Source organism: Ipomoea triloba, chromosome 4 (genome assembly GCF_003576645.1).
Source record: "Ipomoea triloba cultivar NCNSP0323 chromosome 4, ASM357664v1".
NCBI lineage: Eukaryota > Viridiplantae > Streptophyta > Magnoliopsida > Solanales > Convolvulaceae > Ipomoea > Ipomoea triloba.
Window position 1 is genome coordinate 2,291,852 of NC_044919.1, and position 16,491 is coordinate 2,308,342.

At 35.0% G+C, this 16,491-nt stretch overlaps 2 protein-coding genes and 1 long non-coding RNA gene across 4 annotated transcripts; 2 read left to right on the forward strand and 1 right to left on the reverse strand.

The window, feature by feature from the left end:
* The first annotated feature begins 5,414 nt into the window (after window positions 1-5,414).
* On the forward strand, window positions 5,415-14,202 carry LOC116016439 (putative ABC transporter C family member 15). Its single transcript, XM_031256696.1, has 11 exons — window positions 5,415-5,560; window positions 7,853-10,200; window positions 10,336-10,422; window positions 10,609-11,259; window positions 11,351-11,515; window positions 11,855-12,149; window positions 12,453-12,667; window positions 12,775-13,080; window positions 13,252-13,315; window positions 13,425-13,664; window positions 13,796-14,202. Exons 1-11 carry the CDS (start codon window positions 5,536-5,538, stop codon window positions 13,903-13,905), a joined length of 4,506 nt encoding a protein of 1,501 aa, XP_031112556.1. The 5' UTR covers window positions 5,415-5,535; the 3' UTR covers window positions 13,906-14,202.
* LOC116016441 lies at window positions 6,993-11,059 on the reverse strand. Its single transcript, XR_004097747.1, has 6 exons — window positions 10,930-11,059; window positions 9,106-9,636; window positions 8,815-9,012; window positions 8,255-8,676; window positions 7,800-8,150; window positions 6,993-7,349 (listed from the first exon to the last, which is right to left on the reverse strand). It is a non-coding gene; the product is annotated as an uncharacterized LOC116016441 (long non-coding RNA).
* Window positions 14,203-14,408: 206 nt separating the features above from the next.
* Window positions 14,409-15,685, forward strand: LOC116016440. Of its 2 annotated transcripts, none has more exons than XM_031256697.1 (4): window positions 14,409-14,580; window positions 14,662-14,913; window positions 15,069-15,165; window positions 15,265-15,685. In XM_031256697.1, exons 2-4 carry the CDS (start codon window positions 14,758-14,760, stop codon window positions 15,519-15,521), a joined length of 510 nt encoding a protein of 169 aa, XP_031112557.1. In that variant the 5' UTR covers window positions 14,409-14,580; window positions 14,662-14,757; the 3' UTR covers window positions 15,522-15,685. The 2 variants fall into 2 exon arrangements, with proteins under 2 accessions (XP_031112557.1, XP_031112558.1); XM_031256698.1 differs by having other exon boundaries at window positions 14,409-14,559.
* Window positions 15,686-16,491: the final 806 nt, after the last annotated feature.

The following is a 16,491-nucleotide window of genomic DNA, read 5'->3' on the forward strand; positions in this document are numbered from 1 at the left end:
CTTTTTTTTTTTTTTTAATATTAATAGTGAGATGAATGATTTATAATGTTTTTTTCATTCAAACTATTTTATCAAATTAATTATGTGTTATATTTTGTTTTAAATATTTTTTTATCTTGATGTATTTTGATTTTTTATCATTAGTTAACAATATTTATGACTCGGTATCTAAGTTTTTCATTTTTCGCTCCCACTGAAGAAAATTTCTGGCTCCGTCACTGACCGTCATATTATTATATAGTGGCTAAAGGTGGAGAAGTATGTTTCAAAGTGTCCATATCATTCCCATCTTTTCCCAGTAATAACGTGAGGCTATCAGACAGCCGAGTGGATGGACAAACAATTTTATACGCATATGATTTGTTAAATTTGTCTTTTATGAACAAAAGATGGAAAAAATATTTATTAATACATAATACATAATGAACAAAAAAGATTCACATCTCTGGTCTCTCTTTTTATCTAAGGGGTTTTTCTTTTTCTTTTTTTGATCCAATTATTTTGTTGACATACATTTTTGCAACTATTTCTTTCTCAACATATATATATATATATATATATATATATATATATATATATATATATATATATATATAAAATTGTGGAGAGATAGATGGTGTGATTAGTTAAGTTTAAACCCCAAGTGTTAAGGTTACATGCACACTGTTTCTGCATTATAGATTTGGTATATTAGGTAAATCGCGGGATGTGTTTGGGCTAGATGCCTCCAAATGCTAGTATATTAGTGTTTGGCCTATTTTTTCACTTTTTTTTTCATTTTACAATATTTTTCATTTCTAGTTCCACTTGAAAATAACAACTCTATGCATTGGTGATGATATGCTAAAAAAAAGTCATTGATCATCGGTCTTTTTCAATTGGAAAAAAAGATTATTTTTTCCAAGTTTTATTGAAAATTTGATTTCCTTCTTTCATTTAAACACATATTTCATTTCATTCTCTAATTGTCTCTAAAATTGTCCAACTCAAAAGTCAAGTTGGATCAATTTTGATTTTAAAAAATCGACTAAAATTGTAACAAAAAAATAAAAATCTTCATTTAAATTTTTTTTCTCATTTTCTGTTATTTCCAAAAATTTTCCATCTTTCTTTGGAAGGAAGATGGAAATTAAAACAAGTTCAACAATAAAATGTTCTCCCAAATGTCTACATAGCATTTATTTTTTCAGATTAATTAGTCAACTTCAGGAGAAGAGAAAATGAAGGAAATGGAGAATTAAAAAAAAAAAAAGGTGGAAAAATGGAAAATATTTTATAGTACTAAACAACCTAATAATTCCACCACTGTATTACAGCCTAACAGCCACGTAGTACTCTACTAAAGCACTACTTTAATCCATCGTTTCAGATCCAACTCAAGCTTATGGGAGAAATTATAAGAAATAGGATCATCCATGCAAGGTGGAGGCTTAATAAAATGTAATTCAGTTACAACATATCTTGCAATTTATCTCCGAAATAAGGATTCTTAAATTTAGAGTTCAAACTTATAAAATTCAAATTCAAGATTTTGTTTTAACGAAAATCACACAACTAGACGAAAGTAGCTGATGTTTTATTATTGGATCGGAACATAATATAACTTAAAAGTTATGTGTTAAAGTTTTTCTTAAGTAAACAATTCAGTGGAGTTGGTCGGACGATTGACTTGAAATCACGAGATTTCAAATTCGACTCCTTGAGGGAGTTGTCTATTTACATTCTCAGTTTGAGGTCAATTACTTACAGGCAATCTAAACTAGTTTACCCGCTTAGGATCACAAGGCGAGTTTACTCCCTTGCTTCACCTAGCTAGAGCGCATCTTTGAGCATTAATTACGAATTTTTTTTATATAAATCAAAGAATTGAAATTAAACAAACTAAATTACTTTAATTTCCTGCGCAAGTAGTAAATTAATAATGTAACATTTTGAAAAGTCACATAAGAAGACAATCTTGTGTAAGTTGTGTGATTTCATCAAGTTAGGTAGGAAAGTAGGAACATATCGTCGGTTCAAACTTGTCAAACAAGGATAAGTATTATAATGCACTACATTAGTGTTTCATTATGGCCTAATAAGTCCAAATTAAAAATTTAATCGCAAAATTAAAGCAATATATACACCACAAAGGCAATCATTATACCGTACGTGTACCAATATTGCAATGTGAACTATTGATATACATGCTATTTTTAGTGTACATTTATCAATAATTTATCTTACAGAGTGAATCATATATGATCCATTATATAATTTGCCTCACAAAGGCCACTGGCTATCTCAAAATTTTCATAAAAGGCATTTTAGAGTATATTTACTAACATACAAAATATGGAAATTAAACAAGAATATATATACACTGCCTCCAAAGAGTAACCTAGTTCTGAAGTATGATTCTCATACTTTGAAGATTACAAATTCAATTTTGTTAACATTCTCTTGATCAAATTGAACCCTTCGTATAAGATTTTTGGGTACAATTTATATCTTTTGTGTGATTTGCTAGCTTTTTTTTTTTGAGAAAAAGTGTGATTTGCTAGCTATGACACAAAAGCTGAGTTTACTTATTACACACGTACCCTTGATGAATGACGACTGCATGCAAATTCTCTCGTCACCAATATATATATTGCATTAGGCAAAAATATACCACACAGTGTTTAGAAAATACCACACACTAAAAAAATGTACACTTAATGGTGCATTTTCGAACATTTTGTGATGTATTTATACATACCTAATAGTGAGTTGCCGCACGGGAAGTACGGTCCGCATAGAAATCGGACTATATATATATATATATATATATATATATATCACGTACACACACCTTAACTAGCTATGAATTAACAACTGTCCATATGAGCCATCACGTGAACACCTCTCATTCTCCCACTCGGCATGCGCACATAACAATTTAAATGATCAGTGGGACAAAGTATAGATATACTAGAATATTAGTAGGGGACAAATATTGTGTGTGTATGTGTTTTCCAAATATTTCCAGCACATTATTATTGAATTTTATATACATTTACCTGAAATGTATCGAAGGTTAAATGTGCAGAAATGTACATATATGTAACCCATGCAAGTAGGAGGTTTAATTGAAAAGGGGCGGATTTAAAAATTTTATTCAACAAAATTCAAATAGAAATTACATTATAAATCACTTATTCCACTATTAAGTATATATTAATATTTAAAAGAAAAACTCAATGTTACATATAAAAAATTTAATTAGAATTTGAAATTAATCTTATAAATCACAATTATAATCTCACTATTAATATGTAAAACACCAATTATAAGCTATGTGACAGAATTTGGTGAAATTTCATATGCTTTCTCATATGGCAACCCATATTATAAATGCTATAATCATATGACTATAGACATAAATAGTAAAAACACATGCCATTTATATGAGTAATGATAGAAATTGTAGCTAGCATTTCTAAAACTCTTCCTTGAGCTCTGGAGACCTATCTCTCTCTATGTGGATAATCAAGTTGCATCCCCAATGTATAATGACAAAAACTTGTGTGAGACCGTCTCACCATGAGACGGGTTGGGTCAAGATGCAAATGTAACACTCATATGCACAAATGTCATACTTATATGCTCAAATGTAATACTAATCAGAAATAAAATTTTTGTTACTTATAAGGGTAAATGTAATACTTTTAATGGAAAATACAATACTTTTACATTTCGATTTTAAAGTATTATATTTTTCTACAAAAGTATTATATTTGCCCTTATAAGTGATGAGGGGCACTTGTCAACATTACTTATTATGAAAAATGTATTACTTTTTCTCTAATAAGTAACAAAAATTGTATTCTTGATTAGTGTTATATTTGAGCATATAAGTATGACATTTGCACATATAAGTATGACATTTGCATGGTGTTTTGACCCGACCCGACCCGTCTCACGAATAAGGATCCGTGAGACGGTCTCACACAAGTGTGACCCATGTATAATATAATTAATTACTATGTACTATTCATAGTAAGTATATATATGTAAATCCACACTATAGGATAGCGTTTAGTTGAAAATTTTGTACTATACCCTACCATCGGATTTGATATTGATTATTATATATATATATACCTATTTTTACTATCATAGTATTGGATTCAAATCATTTAATAATCATAAAACTTATTATTCTTATAATTTTCACTGAGAATGCGACCACGGTCGTCTTCTCTGTACCTTCTCCGTGACTGGCGACCGTTCGCCGGTCACTTTTTTGTCTGAAATTTCGTCGGAGTGTGGCCTAAACCCTAATGACTTGTGATAGAAGGTCATTAACCGATTTTTGGGCCTCATTGCATTAAAATGAATTGTTAATGGGTGTAATTGCACCTTTAAAAAGTTTAGGGGGCTAATTGACTTTACATCTAAAGTTTGAGGGTCTATTTGACCATTTTCCCTAAAATAAATTAAGTCTTCTTAATGCAATATTAATTAGTAAAACTTTTTTTTTATAAAGTTAAGAGTGACATGATTATTTTATAATTAATAGATTTATTGATGTTGTTGAAAAATAATAAAAGAGTTATGAAATAAAGTTATAGCGTATGATTTCATGAGTTTTCCTTGTATATATGATATGATTGGGTCCTCAATTGTTGTGAACTATTAATCTTATAGACTCACATTGATATTTTAAAATATTAAAAAATTTCCCTATAAGATTGATTAGATTATGAAATTTTTTTCATTTAAATTCTTAAAGTAGAGAAAATTTGTGTCTCATATATAGTAGATCAACTAGTAATAAAATTTACATTTTAAATAAAACAATATAAATTTAGAATAGAAAATTAAATTAAAATTGTTGCTACATCCAACAAATAAGATTTGATTTAAGCAAAGAGAAGACAATGTATTCTCAGAATAATGACCATTCATATTCTTTTAGGGTGAAAATTCAAAAAATAATGGCTTTAATTCTTTTTTTTTTTTAAATAGCTTTCACTCTTTTTTTTTTTACACAACATAATTTTTATTTTTATTCCTATTATAACCTTACCAACATTAACTCTTATTTTATTTTTATTTTTATACTTTTATATATAGATAATTACTAGTAATTAATTAGAGTCCTTTTTCTGTTTTTACCAAATAAAGAGACATTTTCTATTCTTTTTTTTTGAGTACTACTGACTCTGTTACAATGTAGTATCTGTTCATAGCTACTTTCTCAACCTAATGAAGCACAAAGAGTCAACAGTTGTCTCCACTGAATATTTAAACTCATTATAATTACTAAATATTTAATTTCAATTAAGATTCCAATTCAGATAAAATGTTTAAACCAAATGCCCTAGCTAAATAGCAACCTTAACCAATCTTCCACAGAGAGAGAGACACACAAACACACACACACACATATATATAGGTTGATTGGTTGTTTTTGTATAAACCTGTCCGCTACAGGAAGCAAACATCTCTCCCCTGCAGAGTGGAGAGAGTCTTATTAGCAGACGCTGTTGAGCTGCAGAGGAAACCGCCATGTCCATCTTCTTCAACGCTACAAGTATGCCTCTATCTCTCTTCTTTCTTCTTAATTAGTCCAACCCCCCTGGCCTCTACATACTAATTTCTTGATTTAATTACCTCGTATATATATATTAGTAAGTAACTAAACTCTATTATACTCTTTTTCTTTCGAGAAGATTAATGTTTTCTGGAATGCATTATTAACTACTTCAGACATGCACACAGTCTCTACCCCATATACTAATTATAACATTCAATCTACCTATCTGTACTACCTGAGTTGTTATGAGTTCTAAATATACATATACATATATACACACACTTCATAGAGCTTCCAGGAACCAAAAATTTAAAACTTTGAATATATATTATATTTCGGCCTTAGCTTGATGAATATGATTGACTCTTCTGCAATTTTAACTTGTAGTTAGCTTGAATATACATTTGGTTTTGTTTGGGTGGTGCATGCGATGCGTATATTCGCATTTTTGAAAGCATATATATTTTAATTTCACTACAATTGGTGTTAGTATAGGAGCCAACGTCCAACTTGCAATAGCCTGGCCTAGATTTAGCCAAAACACTATATAACAATCGTGGGTCACAATTACTTAAGGTCGTCTAAAAGATGTCTCACGGGTCTCAATCTGTGAGACGAGTCAAGTCAACATAATTTGAGTCATAAAAATCAATGAAAGATCAACTCATAATATTAACTATGACCAAAATTATGTTGACCTGACTCGTCTCACGGATTAAGACCAGTGAGACGGTCTTATAGAGGCAACTCCAATCGAGTTGGTCCAGTAATTGATTTGATAACCAAGGTTTTAAGTTTAACTCCTTGTGGGAACCGTTTTTGACTTTTTAAGTTTTAACTAGTAAGTTGAAAACTTCCCCATAAATCAAAGCTAAATGACACACGAAAACTAAACCATAATTGTCATCTTGTTAGTTTTTATCACTACATCTAACACAAGATTCATGACGTTAGTGGTAGATGTTACTGTGATGAATGAACAATGATTAAGGTGGAATATTCTCTTATAAGGTGGAACAATGATTTGTACCCATTCAATAAAAAATCTCATTCCCTAATTAAAAATGAGTGTCATTCCATCGTATTGGTAATATGATTTTAAGTTTGAATTAGTGTTTTTAGATTTTTGTTTTAATTTTTTTTTGTTCATATTGTTGCTTTAGGATCAATTGCCTTAATTTTTTGTTTTTGTACTTTTAAAACTTTTATTCTTATTATAAGATCATACATAACCAAACATCAATATTGATAATTATTCTAATTCCACCCAACTATCAAACATGCAAAATATTTTCACCAAATTCATTACTATTACCAAGTATTTGATTCTCATTCTGATTCCATTACCAAGTATTTGATTTTCATTCTGATTCCGATCCCTCTGGATAGTTACGTTCTCCAAATTAATGAAATTAGGTTTAGAGTTTTAAAAAGGACAAAAGCGTAATTTCACTAGTGCTGAGATTATTAACCTTGTCAAATACAATGAATTACATAGGCTTTTTGTATAGCAAAAGGGTATCTGATTTCTACAGACAGTGAGGTTTATACTCAATCAGTGATAAAGAAAAAGTGATGCAAATGGAAGAAATAGAAAGAGATGAGAGAGAGAGAGAGAGATGAGTGAAAAGTAGATTCGGAGGAACATTTTAAGTTAGCAGACAAACCTGCCAGCTGAGGATAAGATCCCGTAGTCCTTTGTTTCAATTTCAGATCTGGTAAAACATTCCCAAGATTCGAAATCTCATCAACCATGCATGCATGCCTTGGTACTGTTGCCTGTTGGCTGATGACACCAAAGTTTAAAATCACATGCACTCATCAAAATTTGATCTAATTATATAAAAATCTGTATATATGTGTGTATATTATTGTATCTTATTTATTACATCACCCTTACACTTACATATGTATCACTAAATAAAGAAGGGTAATCCTAGCCAAGTTTGGTCAGAATGTTGACTTGGTAACCATAAGCTAAAAGCTTGACTCTCAAAAGGCTATTGGCCTACTTGGTTTGAGCCGGTTGTGGTCCATTGTCAGCTAGGGTCACAAGTCACAAGGCGGACCCAGGGCACATCCTGGGTAACCTAGACTGGTTTACTTCCTTGTAGTCCTTTGTTGACTAGGGTCACAAGGCGGAGTTTACTATTCTCAGGTAATGACTGTAGGTTTCCCTCGTCACTCAAACAAAAATTAAAAGAATTGATCACAAAGTTGTGGGAGAAGTTCTTACTTTCAGGTTACTGCCATAATAGTGATGATATCTTTGATTTTGATGCATGGCAGATTTGAAGCAGGTCCAACTAAGAATTGCATGGCCACCACAGATATCCCCATGCTTGTGGGAGGATACCAGCATTTTGGTGCAATTTGGTTTCCTTGGATTCATACTGCTGCATATGCTAAGGACCTTTATATTGTCACAATGGAAAGGAGGAAAGAAGGCAATGACACTAGAGAAGAGCCCTGCTGGTGTAAAACTAAAACTTGGCCTCTCCTACAAGTGCAGCGTTGTTTGCTCCACGTTGTCACTGGTCGCTCATCTTGTACTATTATCGGTGCCACAGAACAAGACGGAGGCTCACTGCAAATCCAGAGTCCCAGTTCTTTCAGCAGAGATTTTGCAAGTAATATCATGGGCGGTCACATTGGTTCTACTATATAGAAGCAGGAAAAATGTGAAGTTACCTTGGATCCTGAGAATGTGGTGGATTTCCAGCTTCTTGCTGTCTTTGGTTCATGCAACTATGAATGCTCATTCATTGATTACGAATCATGAGTCACTCGGGCTGCATGAATATGCTGATATTTTCGGTCTTATAGTATCTGCCTGCTTACTAGGTATTTCAATTCAAGGGAAGACCGGCACAGCTCTTGACAGCTCAAATGGCATCACAGAACCCCTTCTCGGTGGAAAACCTGAAAAGTATTCTTCAGATGGCAGAAGGGACAGTCCATATGGAAGAGCTAGTCTTCTTCAGTTAGTCACATTCTCTTGGCTCAATCCGCTCTTTGAAGTGGGGAAAAAGAAACCACTTGACCAGGATGAAGTTCCTGATGTTTACATCGGGGACTCTGCTGATTTTCTATCAAGTTCCTTCGATGAAAGCCTGAAATATGTAAAGGAAAGAGATGGGACGACAAACCCATCTATCTATAAGGCTATTTATGTATTTGGAAGGAAAAAGGCAGCGATCAACGCTTTGTTTGCAGTTATTAGTGCATCAACATCTTATGTTGGGCCATACCTCATTGATGACTTTGTGACTTTCCTTGCTGAAAAGAAATCCCGGAGCTTACAGAGTGGATATCTGCTGGCATTGGGTTTTCTTAGTGCCAAGATGGTTGAGACTGTGGCTCAAAGGCAGTGGATATTTGGAGCTCGTCAGCTAGGCCTTCGGCTAAGAGCAGCTCTTATATCTCACATATACCAAAAGGGCCTTGTCCTGTCAAGCCAATCGCGCCAAAGTCACACCAGTGGGGAGATTATCAATTTAATGAGTGTTGATGTTCAGAGAATTACAGATTTCATATGGTACCTTAACATAATCTGGATGCTGCCGATCCAAATATCATTAGCAATCTATATTCTGCATATGAATCTGGGAATGGGCTCACTGGTGGCATTAGCTACAACAATGGTAGTGATGACTATCAACATACCTGTGACTAGGATTCAGAAGGGGTATCAAACAAAAATCATGGAATCCAAGGATGAAAGGATGAAATCTACCTCAGAGGTTCTTCGAAACATGAAAACAATCAAGCTTCAGGCATGGGACAATTTCTATCTTCAGAAGCTTGAGAGTTTAAGAAAAATCGAGCATAATTGGCTCTGGAAATCACTGAGATTATCAGCACTAACAGCTTTTATCTTTTGGGGATGCCCAACATTTATTTCTGTTGCAACTTTTGTTGGGTGTGTCATAATGGGGATTCCACTCACAGCCGGGAGAGTCCTGTCTGCGCTTGCTACATTCCGGATGCTTCAAGATCCTATATTCAATTTGCCCGATTTACTCTCCGTGATTGCACAGGGAAAAGTGTCTGCTGATAGAATTGCTGCTTACCTGCAAGAAGATGAGATTCAGCATGATGCAGTTGAATTTGTTCCAAAACACACAACAGAATTTGGAATCGAGATCAATAGTGCGACATTCAGCTGGAATGCAGAATTAGGAAACCCAACACTTGACAGAATACAATTACAAGTGAAAAGGGGAATGAAAGTGGCAGTTTGTGGCACTGTTGGATCAGGGAAATCCAGTCTGCTTTCCTGCATACTAGGAGAAATGCCAAAGTTATCAGGGATTGTCAAGATTAGTGGAACAATGGCTTATGTTCCTCAGTCTCCCTGGATACTAACAGGAAATATTAGAGAAAACATTCTTTTCGGTAAATCCTATGACAGAGAAAAGTATGAGAGAACAGTAGAAGCATGTGCCCTCAAGAAGGATTTTGAACTATTCTCTGCTGGTGACCTTACTGAAATAGGAGAAAGAGGGATAAATATGAGCGGGGGACAGAAGCAAAGAATACAAATTGCTCGTGCTGTTTACCAGGATGCTGATATATATCTGCTTGATGACCCCTTTAGTGCTGTGGATGCTCATACAGGCACACATCTCTTTAAGGTGAGTAGTTATATTGAGTGATACGAAGGTTGGGTATCTTGCCCACAATAATAATTCAGACAGCTCAATATTCTCCTACAATGGATAACACTAAGGCAGTTCAATGACTTAATTTACATTTTGTGGACATTGCAGGAATGCTTGATGGGGTTTCTCAACAACAAGACCATAATTTATGTCACTCACCAAGTTGAATTTCTTCCTGCAGCTGATCTCATTCTGGTATGTACAAAACAATTTATTCAATACTTTGATGTAACCTCTAAAACCTAGGAATGATTCATACTTTCAATTTTGTGTTTTAGAAGTGTTGAGGATTCTAAAAAGATCAAATGATAAAAGAATGCTTCTTGAGATATTAGAATTTAAACCAACATTTTGAAAATTCTAACTGATAAATCTAAACAGGTCATGCAAGATGGCAGAATTGCACAGGCTGGTAAATTTGAAGAACTTCTAAAGCATAACATTGGATTTGAAGCTCTAGTTGGAGCTCACAACCAAGCTCTAGAGTCAATCTTAACAGTAGAAAACTCAAGCAGACCATCCGAAAATGTAACCACAAATAGTGAATTTGACACTGATACTAACGTAGATGCAGAATTTCCATATATTAAACAGGATTCAGAACATAATCTCAACATTGAGATAACAGAGAAGGATGGAAAACTGGTGCAGGATGAAGAAAGAGAAAAAGGAAGCATAGGAAAGGAAGTTTATTTGTCTTACTTGACTATTGTGAAGCGTGGTGCTTTTGTTCCAGTAATCCTTCTAGCCCAATCTTCTTTCCAAGGCCTACAGGTGGCAAGTAACTATTGGATGGCATGGGCTTGTCCTACAGGCGATGAAGATCCAATAGCTGCAAAAATGAAGTTCATATTATCCATTTATATAATTCTTTCGGTTGGAAGTGCACTTTGTGTGCTACTCCGTTCTACATTAGTGGCTATAACAGGCCTTCGGACAGCAGAAAAGCTCTTCAGAAACATGCTGCACAGTATTCTTCGTGCACCTATGGCATTCTTTGATTCTACTCCAACTGGAAGAATTTTAAATCGGGTGAGAAATAAATTTCTTAATAACTCACTTAGATATGGAGTAGATAAGTTTACTTTTGTAAGCTTATACAGTCTGATTATTATGTGAACAGGCATCCACAGACCAGAGTGTGCTTGACTTGGAGATGGCTAACAAATTAGGTTGGTGTGCTTTCTCAGTAATTCAGCTTCTCGGGACAGTTGCAGTCATGTCACAGGTGGCATGGGAAGTATTTGCCATCTTCATTCCAGTAACGGCCGTCTGTGTCTGGTATCAGGTGAGATTTCTATCAGTGCTTACTAATGAAAATCAAAGGTAGATCTCTGCAAGGAATTGATTGTGTGATTTATCCAGGCACTATAAGTAAACTAAGGCTGTGAGGAAAGACCAGGCAAGACAAATTTATAGTTAAGGTTGAAACAGAGAGCAGTCATTTCTAGAAAACCTTAATAAACATCATATAAGTTTCAGACAGTGAAGCATAAGTCTATTAAAAGGCAAATTTCAAAGGAATATGATGGCTTATTTGATATGTAGTGTTTTTGGATTCCAAAAAGTCTTTTGCAATTCTTGTGCAATTTTATACTAATGCTACAACTATTGAAAAAAATGCCAGCAATACTACATACCTACTGCAAGGGAATTGGCTCGTTTAGCAGGAATAGAGAGAGCTCCAATTCTTCACCACTTTGCAGAATCACTCTCGGGAGCAGCAACAATCCGTGCTTTCAACCAAAAACCCCGCTTTGTTGATGCTAACCTTTGTCTCATTGACAACCACTCAAGGCCATGGTTTCACAATGTGTCAGCTATGGAATGGCTTTCTTTCAGACTGAATCAGCTTTCTAATTTTGTCTTTGCTTTCTCTCTGGTTTTGCTCGTTACACTTCCAGAAGGAATTATAGATCCAAGTAAGTACATAAATATATTACTCTTTGTTTACTCCATATGTGTGCCCCACTCGTAGAAATGGCAGCTTCAAGTGCATTTTTAGCCCTAAAAATGTGAATGTGTGAAAAGGATGATTGGAGCTAGATCTGTCTGATAGATATGCATGCAACACATTATCGTCTTTATCAAACCAACCAGAATCCTATATAGTCTTTCTATCAAATAACCCAAGGCAAAATACTTCAAGTTCTCTAGCAAATACCCATATATTGATATATATATTGAATAATGGACATGAACTCACCCTACTTCATATTCTACAGGCATTGCAGGATTGGCCGTAACATATGGCATAAACTTGAATGTGTTACAAGCTTCAGTTATATGGAATATTTGCAATGCAGAAAATAAAATGATATCTGTAGAGAGGATCCTCCAGTACTCAAATCTAGCAAGTGAAGCACCTATGTTGATTGAAGATTGCCGACCACCTGATAACTGGCCAGATACTGGATCAATTTCTTTCCAAAATTTGCAGGTAGATCCATTATTGTTGAGCTTCCTTTAGGTACCACTCATGAAGAAAATGAAAGAGAAAAAGTTATTTATCCATATTTTAATATCAAATATGTTCATTCTCTGCAGATACGCTATGCTGAGCATCTCCCTTCTGTGTTGAAACATATTACCTGCACCTTTCCAGGGAGTAAGAAAATTGGTGTTGTCGGAAGGACTGGAAGTGGTAAATCGACCCTCATTCAGGCCATTTTCCGGATTGTAGAGCCCAGAGAAGGAAGCATTATCATTGATGATGTGGATATATGCAAGATAGGCCTTCATGACTTGAGGTCAAGACTTAGCATCATTCCCCAAGATCCTACACTGTTTGAGGGAACAGTTAGAGGAAACCTAGATCCATTAGAACAATATTCTGACACACAAATCTGGGAGGTAATTATCAGATCCTACCATGGTACCTACTCTTATTATGAACATCTTTAGGTGAAACTAACTGATTAGGATCATATGTGCTGGCTATTTTTTACCACATTAGCTGCATTTACTTCAACAAATAGTTCAAATAATCAGTTAAAGCATCTCATTATCTTAAAATATTTTTAGGCTCTGGACAAATGCCAACTAGGTGATATCATACGTGCAAAGCCTGAAAAACTGGAATCTACAGGTTAGACTCTTCCGTATGGCCACTACGAGTGTTGATTTTAATTACTGCAATTGAAAGCAAGAATTCTACTTTCAAGTGCCACTAAGGGTTATTGGTATTATTTTGACAGTGGTTGAGAATGGAGAGAACTGGAGTGTGGGCCAAAGGCAGCTGTTCTGTCTTGGAAGAGCCTTGTTAAAAAAGAGCAGCATCCTAGTTCTGGATGAAGCAACAGCATCGGTTGATGCAGCAACTGATGCAGTGATTCAAAAAATAATCAGTCAAGAGTTCAAAAACCGGACTGTGGTCACCATAGCTCACAGAATCCACACGGTCATAGATAGTGATCTTGTCCTGGTCCTCAGTGATGGTAAAGGCTTCTACCCCTACTACGTATAATAAGCATTCTTCTGTATGAATGAGTACTAACTTACTCGTTGTAACAGAGTCAATAGTATTCAGAAAAAAAACTTACTCGTTGTTGATATTGGGCTTGAACAGGTAGAGTAGCAGAATTTGACTCACCAACAAAGCTACTGGAACGGGAGGATTCTTTCTTCTCAAAACTGATAAAGGAGTACTCCATAAGATCAAAAAGTTTAACAGCCTAGCCGTGTTGCAAACTTGACCCCAGTTCCCAAACTTCTCTAAATTATGTTTTGGGGGGTCAGTCCCATGACAAAACCATAATGGAAGTAGCAACACTAAATGAGTCTATCAACATATGTTGCCACAGGGGAGGCCGTGCAAATATGTCTCTGAATTTTGCCAGCAGATAAGCAAATGAGAGAATGTATATTCTTAAGTTCAGCTCAATGTTCCAAATAAGTTTTGTACTAAGGACTAAGGAGTATTCATAAAAATCAAATACTATGAAATGATTAATATTTTAATACCCTTGGCATGAAGTTCATGAATTCTTTAGCTATTATGTGTACTAACTACCAAGAGAATTCAGGGGAATCCAAGTTGCTCTTGATGTTTTTTAAATAATTGAACACCTTCAAGGCTTCAACTATGTCTACACTGTAGAATGGTGGTCTAATTGAGGCCAGGAAGGAATCATTGATGCATAATATTCATAGAGACTAATGTAGCTATCTAAGTCTAAATTTAAAGTATACCAAAAACAATTTAAGTTGATTTTTGTTTAAAGACAAGCGCATAAACAAGTAGCAAAGCAGGTTTCTCGAGAAGCAGAAAGAGTGAGGTTTACCTCAAAGAGAAGAGACCATGCCCTGAATCCAGAACCAGCGAAGCTAATTGTACATTTCGCTTCGTCAATGGTACTTTGCGCTAGGGCAATTGTACCTTGCTCTGAACTTTTGAATTTTGACTCTGAATCGTTGTCTCCCTTTTTAATGTAGGAATAAAACATATTCCTTATCCACGGCAGAAGTCAGTCACAGGAAGCGACAAACAGCGGCGGCGGCTAATATCGACGGCGAAATTCACCACAGATTATGGAGGCGATAAGAGCAGCCACAAAGTTTTCACTCAGCGCCGTGCGATTGGAATCCGGCAGCAGCTCAGACAACGGCACTAGACCTTCTCCACACGATCGGAACGCAGCTCCCCTTCTCTCGGTTTCCAAGCCTTCGTGGATCGTCAGAACTGAGGTGTGACCCTACAAACTCCTTTCCAAATCACAATTTCATGTTAAATTAAGCTTAGAGCGCCGATTTATTAAACTCATCTGATTCGATTCAATTAAGCAAGCTTAAGCATCTTCAAGGTGTGGTTTTATTGCTTCGCTATAATGTCACTATTGCAGTCAAATATCCGAAGAGAACGAAGACAGAAGCCTGATCCTCCTTGCGTTGTCTGCAGAGGGAATGGCAGAGTGGAGTGCTACGATTGTAATGGAAGAGGTCTCCTCCTCTCCTTCACACACTCCCAAGCTTTTCAACTTCATCTCTTTCATTCAAAACTAATAAAATTATTTTTGCATTCCTTGTGGATACGTACAGGAAGGACAAATTATGTGGATCTGGAGATGCTTCCGAAAGGAAAGTGGCCAAAATGGTGTAGGGCTTGCGGTGGAAGTGGGATGAACCACTGTTCTCGCTGCCTCGGGACAGGGGAGTATCGCTATATACTGGGATTCGGGTTAACGCATAGACAATCTGGTGATAATGAGCATGGCAGAATAGGTGGAGGTGGTGATAGAAGAAGACGGATAAGAAGTGCAGATGATTTGCTTGTAAATGATGAAGAATGCTTGTAATTCATAGTAGTAGTAGTTATAGGAATGTAAGAGCAAGCAGTTTCAGTCTGGAATGATATTTCTGTAGTACATTGTCTCAGCTAGAACCATATTGGCTTACAGTTTGTGTATGAATTCTATACATTCTGCACCTGAGATTTATACAGACTTTATGTTTTGAGGTAGATCAAACTTTTACTGGTATATTTACAGAGGAAACCATATACTTACAGAATTATCGTCGTCATTGTGGACACGCCATATGGTTTCACCCAGGAGATTAGCCACAGATAATATTGTAAGCTGGAGGAAGTCATTATTGTTCAAGCTAAGTTTCAACAACACTATTGTCACAATTACAAATGTACAAGGCCAGTAGTTTCTTGATTTTCCATCAATACTTTTAGGTACAAAGGAATGAAAGGAGGGACGCCTTTTGATCAAGGGAATGAAAAGAGGGAGACATTTTGCTGCTAAAATCGCAGTAATAAATGGCATTTGTATAATTATTTTGATTGGTGTGAATGACCGTGCACTTTCTTTTAAGAAGGGTTGAAAGTTCAAACTCCCTTTTGTATGGAAAATGCAGCATGACTAGCATTTTAATCCTTAATTAGAATGTTCAAGTGCAAACCAGGATTAGTTTGAGTATAACACAGTCTTAAAAATATCCCCTCTAGTTAAAACTACTCAGGATTACCTCGTGGTCTAGTCAAAAAAAATAAATAACATTTGTATAGTAGTTGGTCAAAGTATGCTATGACAAAAATTCGTGATCTTGGAAGAAACTCAACATTACATTTAAATCTTCAAAGTATAATAGCTTTTGACACTATCTTAATCTAGCAGTCACTTTATTATAGATTAATGAAACTTAAATTGACTAATGAATACATATAAAACAAGAACAAGTTTCGACTCCCTATCAGAACTGTCTATTAACCTTCTTGATTTGAATCGGATAGCTATGAGCAAGTGAGCAACCTAAACT

Bases quoted from the DNA above. Each gene is read 5' to 3' on its own strand.
- LOC116016439 (XM_031256696.1), top strand. From the start codon at position 5,536: ATGTCCATCTTCTTCAACGCTACAA. The intron at 10,201-10,335 runs GTGAGTAGTTAT...TGGACATTGCAG, and splicing joins CAGGCACACATCTCTTTAAG to GAATGCTTGATGGGGTTTCT. The intron at 13,665-13,795 runs GTAAAGGCTTCT...GGGCTTGAACAG, and splicing joins TGTCCTGGTCCTCAGTGATG to GTAGAGTAGCAGAATTTGAC.
- LOC116016440 (XM_031256697.1), top strand. From the start codon at position 14,758: ATGGAGGCGATAAGAGCAGCCACAAAGTTTTCACTCAGCGCCGTGCGA. The intron at 14,914-15,068 runs GTGTGACCCTAC...TCACTATTGCAG, and splicing joins CGTGGATCGTCAGAACTGAG to TCAAATATCCGAAGAGAACG. The intron at 15,166-15,264 runs GTCTCCTCCTCT...GGATACGTACAG, and splicing joins CTACGATTGTAATGGAAGAG to GAAGGACAAATTATGTGGAT.